The following is a 14,292-nucleotide window of genomic DNA, read 5'->3' as shown; positions in this document are numbered from 1 at the left end:
CAGCCACCGGAGGCGGCCGGAGTCTGGCCCAGGCCCGGCTCGGCGACCTTGAGGGGAATCACCGGGGAAACCCAACAGCGGCCAACAAAGGCCGGCGGGGGCGGCCCCGCGGCGGCTCCGCGGTGCCCCCGGCGCCCCCCGGTACCTGCGCAGCTCGGCGGCTCCTCTCCGTGGCCGCGCATCCCGGTCCCGGCGGAGCCGCGGGAAGAAGGGAGGGAGGGATGGAGGGAGGGAGGGATGTGGCGGCTCCCCCGCCCCGCCGCGGGCCCGGGCTCGCCCCTCCCTTCCGCTGCGCGAGCGCCGCGCGGGGCCCCCAGCTCGGCCGGGCCCGCCGCTCACCCTGCGCCGCCTCGGGCTCCTCCTCGTCCTCCTCGTCCCGGCGGGGCTCGGCGGGCCCGCGGGGAACCGAGCAGAGCCCGCGGGGAGCCGCGCAGGGCCCGCGGCACAGGCGCAGCGGCCCCGCCGCCTGCAGCAGCAGCCCCAGCGCCGCCATCTTGGGCCGCCCCTTGCCCGCGGGCAGCGCCGGGGCCGCGGCGGCAGCGCCCCCTGGCGGGCGGGAGGACCGGGAGCGCCCGGGAGAGCCCGGCCCGGCGGGAACGGAGCGGGGAGAGGGAGCGGAGAGGGACCGGAGAGGGACGGGGGAAAGGACAGGGAGCTGCTGTCCCGGATGGACGGGGGAAAGGACAGGGAGCTGCTGTCCCGGATGGACGGGGAAAAGGACAGGGAGCTGCTGTCCCGGATGGACGGGGGAAAGCACAGGGAGCTGCTGTCCCGGATGGACGGGGGAAAGGACAGGGAGCTGCTGTCCCGGATGGACGGGGGAAAGGACAGGGAGCTGCTGTCCTGGCCGTGGCCGGAGCCCGCGGCATTCTCGGGGCTCCAGAGCCGTGTGGCACCGGGAATTCTGGCCGTGAGCACCGGGAATTGCGGCCGTGAGGGCACCGGGAATTGCGGCCATGGAAGTGATGCCTGGGGAAGGCTGCCTTAGAACAGAGGCTAGACGGAGATAAAGAATAAAGTAGGTATTCCCGGTAGAATCTATAAAAGCACCGGGAATTGCGGCTGTGGGAACATCGGGAATTCCAGCTCTGGAGCACCGGCAATTGCGGCCGGGGAATATTGGGAATTCCGGCCCTGGAGCGCACAGAGCCACCGTCCTCCCCTCCCATATCCCTAAAATGCAGCTGCTCCTGCAGCTCGTTATTTGCTAATATTGGAGATAAACACTGAAAAAATTAAAATCTTTATAAGCTTTAAATCTTTTAAAGAACTTAAAATCTCAAAACTGTATAAAATCTTAAATCTATACAATCTAAAATGAAAATCTTTGATAAAGATCTTAGAATCTTCATGAAATAAGTCAGCGCTTCCCCACTTCTCCAACTCCTCCTTTACTCAGTTCTACATGAATTATTTCATATAATAATTCAGGTATAAAATTCTTAAGGCTGCGGAACTGGTTGAAATTCCCACCCTACAGGATGATTTATTTAAATCTGATTTTTCTTTTTTTTTCTAAGCAATTAATCTGTATCAGCCCTGGCTGTACTGGGATTACCATTCAATTTTGCATTTCTTTAAACCAGGGTCTCATTTTTATGTCAAAGACTTTATTTCTGAGTATTTTGTGTGTAAAGTGAAAATTACCATGAATGGCTGGTTAAGCATCATGATGCAAAAGGTGTTTATGTTTTGGTTTTGGTTTTGTTTTGGTTTTGTTCTTTTCTGATTTTTAAAAAAATCTTAAATAAGGCAAAAGATACTGACTAATACAATGGCACAGTTCAGTTTTACAAAGCCTGGGCTCCATGAGAAGAGGTTCAAGACAAATAAAGTTATCAAATAAAACTCTTTAGGAAAAAGGGGAAAAGAAAAAACAAAACAAACAAAGAAAAAGAAAAAAGAAAACTAACGTTAGGAAGAGTTTAACACTCAAAAAAAGTCTTATTATACCAAGTTTGCCTTCTCCTGTATTCACTTTTTAGAACCTCTAAAAATTAGCTGCTGATTTGTCTTTGTAGGTTCTTTTACTTAAAACAACAACAACAACAAAAAACCCACTAAACAAACAAAATACCCCCAAATGTAAACACAAACACAGATCTTGAATCAGCACCAGATGACAAAAAAAAAAACCAGGTTTTTTTGAAAGACATGAAGTTATTCTGGCACTTGGATTACAAATTTTAAGGGATTGGTCCACTAAAATGGGAAAAATCATTCAAAACTCATCCAAAAATAATCCAGACCACTAAAAAGGAAAACTCATCCCACTGAAGGGAATTAATCCTGGGTTAATCTTGTGACAGCACATTGCACAAACTATTATTTTACTGTTTTACTGTGATTTTTACTATTTGTTCAGGAATAAACTGAGGTGGTTTGGAAATCAAATCTTCAAGGAGGACTGGAAAGAAAGGGAGGCTGGAAAACCTTGGGAACACAGACAGGGGGCTGGAAAAGCTGGGAAATCTTGGGAAAACATGGGCAGGGAGCTGGAAAAGCTGGGAAAACTTTAAAAACACATGGGTGGGGGGCTGGAAAAGCTGGAGAAACCTTGGGAACACACAGGCTGGAAATTGTGAGAAACCTCGGGAACACACAGGCAGGGGGCTGGAAAATCTGGGAAAACCTTGGAAAACATGGGCAGGGGGCTGGAAAAGCTGAGAAACCTCAGAAACACAGAAAGGGGCTGGAAAAGCTGGGAAAACCTTGGGAACACACAGGCAGGGGCTGGAAAAGCTGAGAAAGCTCAGAAACACAGAAAGGGGCTGGAAAAGCTGGGAAAACCTTGGGAACACACAGGCAGGGGCTGGAAAAGCTGGGGGAAGAGTCTGACAGGCAGTCCCAGCGTGCAGGGACAGTCAGGGCTGAGGAGGGCTGGTGGTTTGTCACTAAAAATGATATAAAAAATTATCTTGTGGGCACAGAAGCAGCGGTGCAGAGTCAGTTTATTACAGAATTGCAGAAGGCACGGATCCCAGGTATGTTTGCTTTGCAGAGAGCAGCGTGAGCCAGCACAGGCAGCACCTCCAGAGCCATCCCCAGCTCTGGCAGCTCCTGGAGGGGCTGGGCTGGACCTGCCCCTCCAGCCAGGGCTGAAGGAGCCAAGTTTCATTGAGGAATTCATTTATCCCCAGGGCTGGAGCGTCCCAGAGTCCCACAGGCAGCCTGGCCATGACAAACCACCAGCCCTGAGCAGGGCAGTTCCATCTTTCCAACCCTCCTGGCAGGATTTGGGGGAGCAGAGGGGCTTTGCTCCCAGCTGAGGTGACTTTGTACACAATTCCTGCCCCACACTGGGAAGAATTCTGGGGTTTTTAGTTTAAATTCAGCTAAATGCCAGTGCTGGTGGCTGAGAGCAGGGCAGTGACAGGAGTGGTGGGGTCACTGCTGGGTTCCCTGAGTGCCAGGATGAATTCCCTGGGATGGAGGGAGGGTCCCTCTGCCTCAACCAGAGCTGGAATATTTTGGTCCATTCTATCCACTAAGACCAAGTAACAGAGCTCAGGAAAGATCCACAAGTTAAAACAGGAAACAGGGACTGGAGGGATTTCTGAGGACAAAATATGATAGAAAGCAAGGCTGGCAAAGCAGTGGCAGGGAAAAGAGCCATGGTGACAGTAACAGGATCAAATCCCAAGGACAAAGAGCCCACGGAGCTGGTACTGAGGGATACAGGAATATCTAGGAGGACAAAATTGAAAGGGAAAAAAACTGTACTTGAAGCTAAACAGCTTCAAGTGTCTCTGGGTAACACTGCAGGGCTCCTCCCTGCCCAGTCCCAGTCCTTCCCTGAAATCCTGCCCTGTCCCAGCCTCCTGTCCTGTCCCAGCCTCCTGTCCTGTCCCCTTTGTGCTGCAGGGACCAGGACACAGCTGAGCTCCCTCCTCACACCAAGAACTCCTCCTGCTCTGAAATCCTGCCCTGTCCCAGCCTCCTGCCCTGTCCCAGCCTCCTGCCACATCCCCTCCATGCTGCAGGGACCAGGACACAGCTGAGCTCCCCCTCACACCAAGAACTCCTGTTCCTCTGAAATCCTCTCCTGTCCCAGCCTCCTGCCACATCCCCTCCGTGCTGCAGCCCCCAGGACACAGCTGAGCTCCCTCCTCACACCAAGAACTGCTCCTCCTCCTCCCCAGCGCCCTGCTCCATCTCCCCAGGAGCACAGGAACCCCCGGGCGTGGCAGCTCCTACCTTTGAGGGAATTCAGCGAGAACATCTCCATCCCGGCGGGAAGGGAGGGCGCTCCTGGGACAGCAGCGGGGAGACAAAGAAACTCGGGTTAGAATGGCCATTTCCTTTCAAATGCTTCTGCTTTGGCTCTGGGGTGAAAATGAGGGGGTTTAAAAGCCTTTTAGGCCAGGATGAAGTAGATTATGGCCATTATTCTCTTTAAAGGGAAAAAAAAACAGGAGAAGAAAGAGAACTGTACTTCTGATAATGTTCTTTACTAAACCTGTGTTAAATTTCCTATTTATAACTTTCATTCAAATAAAACCAGCTTTGTTTTGGGGTGTTTTATCTGTCATGCCAAGCATTAAATACACCGTAGGGATTCTTGGAAACAGTAACAAGGATTTTCTATAAACTCAGATCAGATGGGTGAGGACTGAAGGTCAGCATTTACACACAAAGTTGGTTTGGAGCTGCACTTCCACAATCCTGGTGGATCCCTTCCAAGCCAGGATATTCTGGGATCCTGTGGACATGAACTGTCCCCATCACTGACTTCCTGTGCATGCAATTAATAGCCTGCAATTATCCTTCCAATTATTCACTTTTGCTTTCAATAAGACAAAATTACTTCAAAACCCACCCCATTTTCTGGCCACATCTCTGGATGTGACACCTTGTCCATGGTTCCTTCCCCATGGACACACGGACACCAACCTGCCCTGGCTGCCAGGCCCACACCTGGACTTTTCCAAGGATGAAATCAATAAAAACAGGGTAAATTGACTTGGCAAAAGTGAAACTCCACGTGTGCTGTGGTGAATCCTGGAGGGTAGTGTTCCTGCAGGGAACAAAGTCAGGGAGCTCTCCTTGTTCCTGGGGGCAGATGCCCAAGGCTGGAGCTTGGCACAGGGCAGCCTGTGCCCCCTTCCATGGGCACCATCCCAGCCTGGCTCAAACTGCCCCAAGCCAAGGGGATTTGGGATGAGTGGGTGAGCCCAGCATTGCTCCAAGAGGAAAGAGCCAATCCCTGAATGCTCCTGAGGCGCTGCAATGCCTGGATCCTGCAATGCCCCAGGCCAGGCTGGACACTGGCACAGTGGCAGGTGTCCCTGCCACGGCAGGGGTGGCACTGGATGATCCTTACGCTCCCTTCCAACCCAAATGGGCAAACACAACATAAAGTTGATGGAAATGGTCTTTTCTGCTCAAGAACAAAGAAATAAAAAATGGAGGACCGTCTGGGGATGAGGTTCCAAGAGGAACAGCTGAGATGCCCTTGGATAAGGAAGATTCCAGCCCAGCTGTTGGTGTGATCCTGTCCGCAGAGCCCAGCGGGGCTGGGAGCCTCACTGGAACCAGTCAGAGCCAGACTGGGGGAACGGGGCACGGCAGGGAGGAGAATAAAGGATCTGCTGAGCCTGGCACCAGGATCCCGACCTGGGAATCACTTGTAGCACATCCAGCAGCCTGGGGGACATCCCAGGGTTTGCTCCTGCAGATCCTGGTCCCAAATGAGGAGAAGTGTCCAACTGTGACAGCTGCTGCAGCCCCCAGGGAAGCACAGGGATGCAGGACCACCAGGGAGAGGAGCACCGGAACACTCAAAATGTATTTTGTCTGATGACAGGAGAGATGTGGGGGCTCTGAGGACACCGCATTTGGGATGAAATGGCCCAGGATGACACAGGACAGGCAGTGGCACAGCTGGGATGAGAATCCACGGCAGCCTGGAGCCTCACACCCAGCAAACTCCAGAGACCCAGGTGGCACAAGAGACACCAAAAGTTTGTTAGGAACAGACTCAGGCAAAGAGTGGAACCAGGCACTGCAGAAACTGTCAGATCAGATCCCCAAGGATGGGAAGGAACTGGGCCTTTGTGGGGACTCCTCCATCCACTGGAAAACACGAGGGAAAACCCCATCCCCGGGAGAGACACAGGGAAATCCCAGCAGCTGTGATCCCTGGCTGCTGGGGTGCTCCAGCGGTGTGGGAAGGGCAGAGCCCCGGCTGCTTTGTGAGGAGAACAAAGGACAGAGAGAGAAATCCCGCTGCCTGCACAGCCCAGGATCCCTGCCCGGCTCGGGCACAGCCAGCACGCCCCTGCAGCAGATTCGGTTTTATTTTGGACATTTGTGCCAAGGGCAGCGGATGGTGCAGGAACCCCCGGCTGGGGCAGCCCCGCGGGCTCTCAGCGGTGCAGGGCACAGGGAGGGAAGGGCTGCAGGTGGCACCGGGCTCCGGACAGCCCCGGGGCCACACGGGCACCGGCAGCCACAGTTCCCGCGGCCGCGGGGCAGAACGGGCCCGGCGGCGGCAGCGGGGCGAGCCACGGGCGGGCACGGAGGGGCAGAGGCGGCGGGAGAGCGGCTCCGTGCGGGCGGAGCGGAGCCTGCCCGGGCAGCGACGGAGCTCCGGGGATGCCGCGCTCCCGGCGCCGCCTCCCGGGCTCTCCCCGCCGGCCTCTCGCCCAGGGCCCGCGGGGAGCGGTGCCCCGAGCCCCTCCGAGCACCCCGAGGCCTCCCGAGCATCCCCGGCCCCGGCGGTGCCGCCGAGCATCCCCGGTGCCGCCGAGCATCCCCGCCCGCGCCGCCCCGCCCGCACAGGCCGCGGCCCCGCACGGCCCTCCCCGCCTCGCCCCGCGCTGCTCGCCGCCATCCCCCGCTCCTGCCCCTCCTCCCGCCGCCGTCCCGCCCCCGCGGCCCCCCCGGTTCGCCCCAGAAGTCGCGGTCCGACCCCCGCCCGCCCGGCACCGACCTCCGCACCGCGACTGCCGCCGCCGGGCCGCCCCTCGGGACTACACCTCCCGGCAGCCCCCGCGTGCGCTTCCGGCGCGGCGCGCGCTTCACTTCCGGCCCTTCCCCGGAAGTGAGACGGCCCGCGCGTTCCCTCCGGCCAGCGGCGCCACAGAGCGAAGCCTGGCGTGGGCGGGGGGCGGGGCCTATCCCCATGGCAACGGCAGAACCAATGGGCAGCGATGGCTGTTCCCATGGCAACGGCAGAGCCAATAGGGGGCGCGGCCTGTGGGGGCGCTGTAGCCTCGGCCCCGCCGTGGGACCCGTTCGGGTTCCGGCCCTGATCCTTATCCAAGCCCTGATCCCGATCCCGATCCTGGTCCCGGTGTCGATCCTGGAATGGGACCGGCCAGGCCCGACCCCGATCCCGACCGGGGAGCTGCCCAGAGCAGCTGTGGCTACCCCTGGATCCCTGGGAGTGCCCCAGGCCAGGCTGGACGTTGTTGCTGGGAGCACCCCGGGGCAGTGGGCGGTGTCCCTGCCGTGGCAAGGGTGGAATGGGATGAGATTTTATGGCTCTCCCAACCCGAACCCTTCTGGAATTCTTGGCCGGACTCACTCTGCTGCCGTTTCAGAGTGGCAGCTATGAAATTCTGGAGTTCAGATTTCTGTATGTTTGGTGGGTTTGTTATTCCCTGTATCTCCAGCGGTTTCCTTTCCTGCAGGTGTTTATAGTGTTCAGGGACAAGGGAACATTTACAAACTACAGTAATACAAGGGACGGTTTTATACTGGGCATTGTGATTTTAATGACAGACTTTTGACACTGTATTTGATAATGTTTGAACTAAAATATGTTGTATTTTTTAATTATATACACGGTTTTGCTTTTAAAAAAATCTCTGTTATGTTCAATTCACAAATAAAACATTAGCAGAGACTCAAATCTAAGTGTTTTCTATGAAGGAAATTTGGGGGAAATTGCTTCCTAATGACCCATTCCGTGGGTCTAGATGTGATTATGAAAAGGTAAAGGATGTGACTGTGGAAAGGTCCTCACCCAGCACTGAGAACTCGGTGCAGACACCTGCAGGTAATTATGGCAGCACCCAATTTATTCCCTAATTGCACTGGGCCTGAGTGGCGGGGTCGGAACAGACCGGACCGGTACCGAGAGCACGGACGGTGTGGTTGGAGCAATCCCGGCCGGTACCGAGAGCACGGACGGCGCGTTCGGGACCCGGAGCGATCCCGGGTGGTACCGAGAGCACGGACGGTGTGGTTGGAGCGGTCCCTGGCGGTACCGAAGGCACCGACGGCGTGTTCAGAACAGTCCCGGGCGGTACCGAGGGCACGGACGGTGTGTTCGGGGTCCGGAGCAATCTCGGGCGGTATCGAGGGCACAGACGGTGTGTTCGGGACCCGGAGCGCTCCCTTGCCGGTACCGAGGGCACAGACGGTGTGTTCAGGACCCGGAGCTCCCGGAGTCCCTCAGCGGGAGCGCCTCGGGCGGGGACGCCCCGGGGCAGAGGTGGGGCTTCACATGAGCGGCGTGCGCGTTCCCGCGCGTGTACCCGCTGGGCTTCCCGATCACATCCACAAGCACGTTCACGTTCCCGTTCGTGTTCCTGCTCTCATCCCCGAGCACACTCGCCATCGCGTGCGCGTTCCCGTTCCGATCCCCGAGCACATTCCCGTTCCGGTCCCGGGCGCGCTCCCGGGGTGGGCGGGGCGCGGGCCGGGGCGCGGCGCATGCGCGGCGCGGGGCGCGCGGGGACAATGGCGGCGGCGGCGCTGGCGGCGGGCGGAGGCCCCGGGAGCGGCCCCGCGGCGGCTCCGGCGGGCGGGCCCGGCCCCGCGCTGGCCGCGGCGCGCCGCAAGGACGGCGGCCCCGCCGGCAAGTTCTGGGAGAGCCCCGACACCGTGTCCCAGCTCGACTCGGTCCGCGTGTGGCTGGGGAAGCACTACAAGAAGGTGCGGCCCGGCGGGGGCGGCGGGCACCGGGCGGGGGACGGGACGGGGCGGGGGGGCCGGAGGTTTCCGCCGCTCTTTGTGACCCGCGGCCTCGGCGCTGCGGCGGGCGCGGGGCCGGCCCGGGGGCAGCCCCGGGCACGTTTCCGCTCCCTCCTTGCCCGGGGCTGTGTTTGGGGCAGCCCCGGTGGCCCCGGGACGTTCCCGCTGCCCACGGGGGCCCGGCCGGTGCCCGCCCGCCCCGGGCAGTGACTTTCCTGTGCGGGCAGGTCCCGGCCCCGCTGGGTTTCGCTCCAGCCGCGCCCCGGCGGTGTCGGGAGCGCTGGGAAAGGGAGGACAAGGAGGAAAATCCCCCGGAGCCGTCGGGAGCCGCGTTCGGCCCCGCGTGTTGCCCCGAGCTCGCTCGCCCCGGCAGCGCCGCTGCTGCCCTTGGGCTCCTCTTCCTCCCCGCACGCTTCGCTCCCCTCGGCTGCCTCGCTTTCTTTATGTGTTTGGGGTTTTTTTTCCCCTGTGTTGATTTTATAACTTCATTTCGGTACCGTGAGGAATGCCCCGGTGTAACTTTGCAGCGGCTCCGCCCGGCGCTGCCGCGGAGCTGGAGGAGCTTTGCTGGGCCCGGAGCGGTACCGGGCATGCTGCACGGCCCCAGCTGCACGATCTCCGTGTGCCCCCGGTTCCGGGGCCGGCCCGGTTCCTCCGTCACCCGCGGAGCAGCACCGGCTGCTGGCTGGGCCCTTTGTGTGGCGGAGGATCTGAGACCGGCAATCTGAGCCGGGCGCTGCGGGGTGAAGGCAGCTGGGGCTCGGCTGTGTTTTTGTTTTTCCAGTCCTTCCAGCTCCTTCCAGCTCGGATCGGGGCGTGGGGAGCGCTTTGAAGCAGCAGCTCGGGCTCTTTGTGTTGACGGGGCGATGGAACAGAATATCTGTGCGGTTTGGCTCGTTCCGCTTGCGGGGCTGTCCCACGCCCTGCAGGAGCTGCGGTTTTCCCTTTCCCTGTCCGGGCCGGGCACCCCCGGGATCCCAGGAAATCGCTGCTCGGAGCCGGGCCCAGGTGCCCTGCTGAGCACAGAAAGTGTTTGTGTGGCTCTGAACCCTGCCGGGCTGGGCAGGGGAGCGTGGTGCAGCAATGGGAGCCAAGGGGAAAAAACCCTCCTTTCAAATTGCTTATAAAATTATTATCGTTATTATTATTTAGAAATTATATAATAGTAATTATTCTATTATAGAAATTATATTATTCTATTATAGAAATTATACTATTCTGTTATAGAAATTATATTGTTATATTATGAATTGTTATAACAATAGATATTTATTTCTTGTGGCTCTGGAAGGTAATTAGAGTTGGGCTAAGGAGACTCTGTAGGGCAAGTGAGTTTTGGAATGTTTGCTGTGACAATCCTAACAATCCTTTTAAAAAATGAAAAGTGATTTTGGTTTGAGGAAACAAGAAAGTTGATACCAATGCTTAGAGATAGAGCCTTAGCACTGCAGAGGGAAGGGCTGGTTGCCTTTTGGATGTGCTATAAGTGGACTCTGGTTCATCTTGTTCTGTTTTCATCCCACTGTGGGTGTGTGGCTCCTTCCAGAGAGGTACATGGTGATTTTAACTGGCCTTTGTCCAGTTTATGCTCTTAAAAATAGGCGTTGGTACATCTCAGTGGGGAAGCTGTCAGCAGCAGTTGGTGTGCCCAGCTCCAGGGACACTGGGGAGCAGCTGGAGAGAATCCCAGAGCAGCACCGAGCTCAGTCAGGATCCAGAGGTCCCCAGGGACAGGGAGAGTTGGGGCACTGCATTTACAGAGCTGCTCATTTTGTCTCTAGATTAGACAAGACTTTAGTATTGAAGAGTTTTCTGTGTCTCCAGAGTACAACAGCTGTTGGGGAGCTCTGTGTGTCTCCAATGTACAACTAAGAACAAAAGAGGTTTCAGTAGTAGTAGTGTGGAAGACTCACAGTGCACCTTGAAAAACTCACTGAGAGGCACCAAGCACAATGACAGAAAATGTAATTATTGATATTGTACTGAGCTGATTTATTCTAGGCTCCCTCCTGCTCCTGGTTTGTGTGTGTGTGTGATGTCTGGAAGTTGGTTTGTGTGTTTTTGAGCATCAAGGGATGCAGGAGGTGCCCATCTCCTTCCCAGGCAGTGTGGATGTTGGAGCCTTACTTCCCTGGGAGCTGGGAATGGGTTTGGGGTCCTGGGACATCTGCCAGACTTCAACAGAACAAACTCACAGGATCCTGGAATGGTTGAGGTGGGAAGGGACCTCAAAGCCCATCCCATTCCACCCCTGCCATGGGCAGGGACCCCTCCCACTGTCCCAGGCTGCTCCCAGCCCTGTCCATGACACATCCAGGGATCCAGGGGCAGCCACAGCTGCTCTGGGCACCCTGCACCGGGGCTCCCCACCCTCACAGGAACTATTCGCAGTTCCCAATCCCCCATCCATCCCTGCCCTCTGGCAGTGGGAGCCATTCCCTGTGTCCTGTCCCTCCATCCCTTGTTCAGAGCAATTTGGGCAGACTCTAATGGGCACCTTGATGCCACCATAGTTACTTAGAAATTCACACTTCAGAGGCAAACTGGGCAGTTCTCTTTTTGTTATATTAACGCTCATTTACCTCTAACATTGTGCATTGTTTAGGCAGTTCCTTTCTCAGTAAGCCACATCCCTCATATTAACATGAGGTGTTCCAAAGCAGTTATTTATTGTGTGTAATACCTATTTCTAAGGTAGTCTGGGAGGGGTTTAGCAGCTGCCTGATGAAGGATGCAGCCCCTGGCCTTGGCCTTGCAGCTGAGCTCCCTGAGGAGCCCTCCTGGTGTGTTATCCATGTCCAGGGCAATATCCAGCTCCATGTCCATCTGTTGGCCCTGGGAGCTCTGTCCCTCTGGCACACAAGGCTGGAGCAGTTGATTTTTGGGGGGCAGGAGGAGGGTGCTGAGGTTGGTAAGGAGCAGGTGGGGTGTTGGTTAGAGGGATCAGGGCGTGGCTCAGCACGGGGAGCTCTGGGGCACACCTGGGACCCCCTTGGCCCAGGGAGAGGGGTCTGAGCACATCCCTGGGCTGGGGCTGCTGCCCAGGGAGGGTCTGCAGGGCAGAGCTCCAGGCAGAGCTGGCATCTCCTCCTCCCTGCCAGAAATATCCCAGAGCAGGGCACAGGCTGGCGCTGGCAGCTGCTGGGGACAGTTGTGCCATCAGTGTGCCAGGCTGGCACCACCTGCTGTCCCCAGGGCTGCCCTGGCAGTGTCCCTGCTGTCCCCGGGGCTGCCCTGGCAGTGTCCCTGCTGTCCCCAGGGCTGCCCTGGCAGTGTCCATGGAGTTGGATCCAGGGAGGGTCTGTGTGCAGCTCTGCTGTGTTCTCCGCTTTGGAGGGGAGCAGGGGTTTGTCTGCCCTTTGGAAGGGAGCAGGGGTTTGTCTTTGTTTCCCCTTTGGAAGGGAGCAGGGGTTTATCTCCCCTTTGGAGGGGAGCAGGGGTTTGTATTTGTCTCCCCTTTGGAGAGGAGCAGGGGTTTGTATTTGTCTGCCCTTTGGAGGGGAGCAGGTTTGGAGGGGAGCAGGGGTTTGTCTGCCCTTTGGAGGGGAGCAGGGGTTTGTCTGCCCTTTGGAGGGGAGCAGGGGTTTGTCTCCCCTTTGGAAGGGAGCAGGTTTGGAAGGGAACAGGGGTTTGTTTGACCAGATCAAAGCCTTTCAGTGTACGTTTCCCGTGGCTCCTGTGTGGCTGCAGTGCCCTTTGTGTGGGGAAGGTGTGTGCGCAGCAGAGCTGAAGGGGTGTTTGAGGTCAGTGCCCACATCAAAGCCAGCCTGGATCTGTCCCCCATCGGTGACAAATGCTCCCAGGGCAGCTGCAGTGCAGCTCTGGCTGCAGAGATTCCCTCTGCTGCTGCTCACACTCTGCTTCCTGAGCACACATTTTCTGCTTAAAGATAGGGGGTGGCTTTGTGTTTCTAATTATTGTGGAAAGGTTGGAAAACTCTGCTGTGTCTGTGGGGCTTTGGCATTTCAGCAGGAGAGCAAAATCCTCTTATGGAACAGGGCATCATTCTGTCCTCTGGAATTCACTGCTTAGAAACCTTTATTTGCTGCAGGATCATTTTTTGTGGACATGAGGGGGGAACCTGGAGATCTGTTGGACTTGATGCCTCTGTGGTCCCTCAAACCCCTGTGCATTGATTGGGAAATTGTTTGCTGTGTTTTAATGCTTAAAAACCCATTTGTGCTGCTCATTAGGATGCAGAGATGATGGAGGGGAGTCTTGGGCTTCTTTTTGAAGGGTTTTTCCCCTTTATTGTTCAGGGGACCTCAGGCAAGGTAACGGGCTCCTCATTAAAAGGATCTGCAGGATCGTGGCAGTGCAAGGCAGGATGAGAAGGTGTTGTCTTCCTTTATAGCTTCCAGCTGTCAGTGCCTCCTGCAAGAGGTAAAAATGGGAGCTGCAGGAAAAGGAATGACTGCCTGGAAAAGTTCCCCTGTCTAAGAATAGGCTGTGCAAGGTGCATTCTCATGTAATTTTCCTTCTGAAGGAAAATATCCGAAAAAGTATATATATTGTCAGTACAAGGATGCCACTTCTTCTGGATTTGTTTTTTGAAGGAGGTTCATAGAATCCCAGACTGGTTTGGGTTGGAAGGGACCTTAAGGATCATGCAGTGCCACCCCTGCCATGGCAGGGACACCTCCCACTGTCCCAGGTGCTCCCAGCCCTGTCCAGCCTGGCCTTGGGCACTGCCAGGGATGCAGGGGCAGCCCCAGCTGCTCTGGGATTTCTATTCTAGGGCCTGCCCACCCTGCCAGGCAGGAATTCCTTCCCAAGATGCCATCCAGCCCTGGCCCCTGGCAGTGGGAAGCTGTTCCCCCTTGTCCAAAGTCCTGTGCAGAGCCCGGAGTTGGACTCGGTGATCTCTGTGGATCCCTTCCAACTCGGGATATTCTGTGATTTTGATGTAATTAAAACATGAATTCCTGGGGGAGGGAAGAGGGCACATTGAAATGCAGCTTTGAAATGTTAGCCTTCAGTTCCTTCCAGGCTCGTGTTTCTGGTTCAGGATTTATACCAGGACAGGACACTGGGGAGCCTCAGGGGGATTTGTGTCCTTTGAGCTGGGGAGATTTAATTTCTCAGCTATGTGCCTGCTCCTGAGAAAGTGCTGGGGGAATTCACATCTCAGGGTGGTCAGACACTGACATTGTGATTGTTTCCATTCGCTCTGTGGCTTTGTGGTGCCTTTGGCTTTGCAGCTGATGCTTTGCAAAGCTCAGTGAGGTTTGACTGATGTTTGGCACCACAGCTTTAAAACTTTGAGGGTCTGGGTCTCAAACTCATTTTTAAGGGGTTTTAGCAGAATCTGATTTGAGGGAAGAGGAAAAGCTGAGAGTTACCCAGCTGAGAGGCTGGGGCAGCTCG

General features: G+C 56.4%; 2 protein-coding genes across 4 annotated transcripts in view; one reads left to right on the top strand and one right to left on the bottom strand.

The window, feature by feature from the left end:
• The window catches only part of DHX30 (DExH-box helicase 30), a 31,735-nt gene extending 24,759 nt beyond the window's left edge, over nt 1-6,976 (bottom strand). The window contains exons 1-2 of one of the 3 annotated variants that reach the window (XM_054273156.1): nt 6,935-6,976; nt 4,198-4,251 (exon numbers count right to left, since the gene is read on the bottom strand). In XM_054273156.1, coding sequence (XP_054129131.1) covers nt 4,198-4,228 — 31 coding nt within the window. In that variant the 5' untranslated portion in view covers nt 4,229-4,251; nt 6,935-6,976. Of the gene's footprint in view, nt 1-145; nt 253-339; nt 494-4,197; nt 4,252-6,934 lie in introns of those variants that run through there. The other 2 variants (XM_054273154.1, XM_054273155.1) reach the window with 2 other exon arrangements.
• Nucleotides 6,977-8,637: 1,661 nt separating this feature from the next.
• SMARCC1 (SWI/SNF related, matrix associated, actin dependent regulator of chromatin subfamily c member 1) overlaps nt 8,638-14,292 on the top strand; it is a 70,877-nt gene continuing 65,222 nt past the window's right edge. The window contains exon 1 of the mRNA XM_054273196.1: nt 8,638-8,886. Coding sequence (XP_054129171.1) covers nt 8,665-8,886 — 222 coding nt within the window. The 5' untranslated portion in view covers nt 8,638-8,664. The remainder of the gene's footprint in view (nt 8,887-14,292) is intronic.

The sequence above is a fragment of the Melozone crissalis genome, unplaced genomic scaffold (assembly GCF_028551555.1).
Source record: "Melozone crissalis strain CALT ecotype California unplaced genomic scaffold, PUWL_Pcris_2 ptg000016l_1, whole genome shotgun sequence".
Classification (NCBI taxonomy): Eukaryota; Metazoa; Chordata; class Aves; order Passeriformes; family Passerellidae; genus Melozone; species Melozone crissalis.
This window is presented reverse-complemented; position numbering and strand designations above follow the sequence as displayed.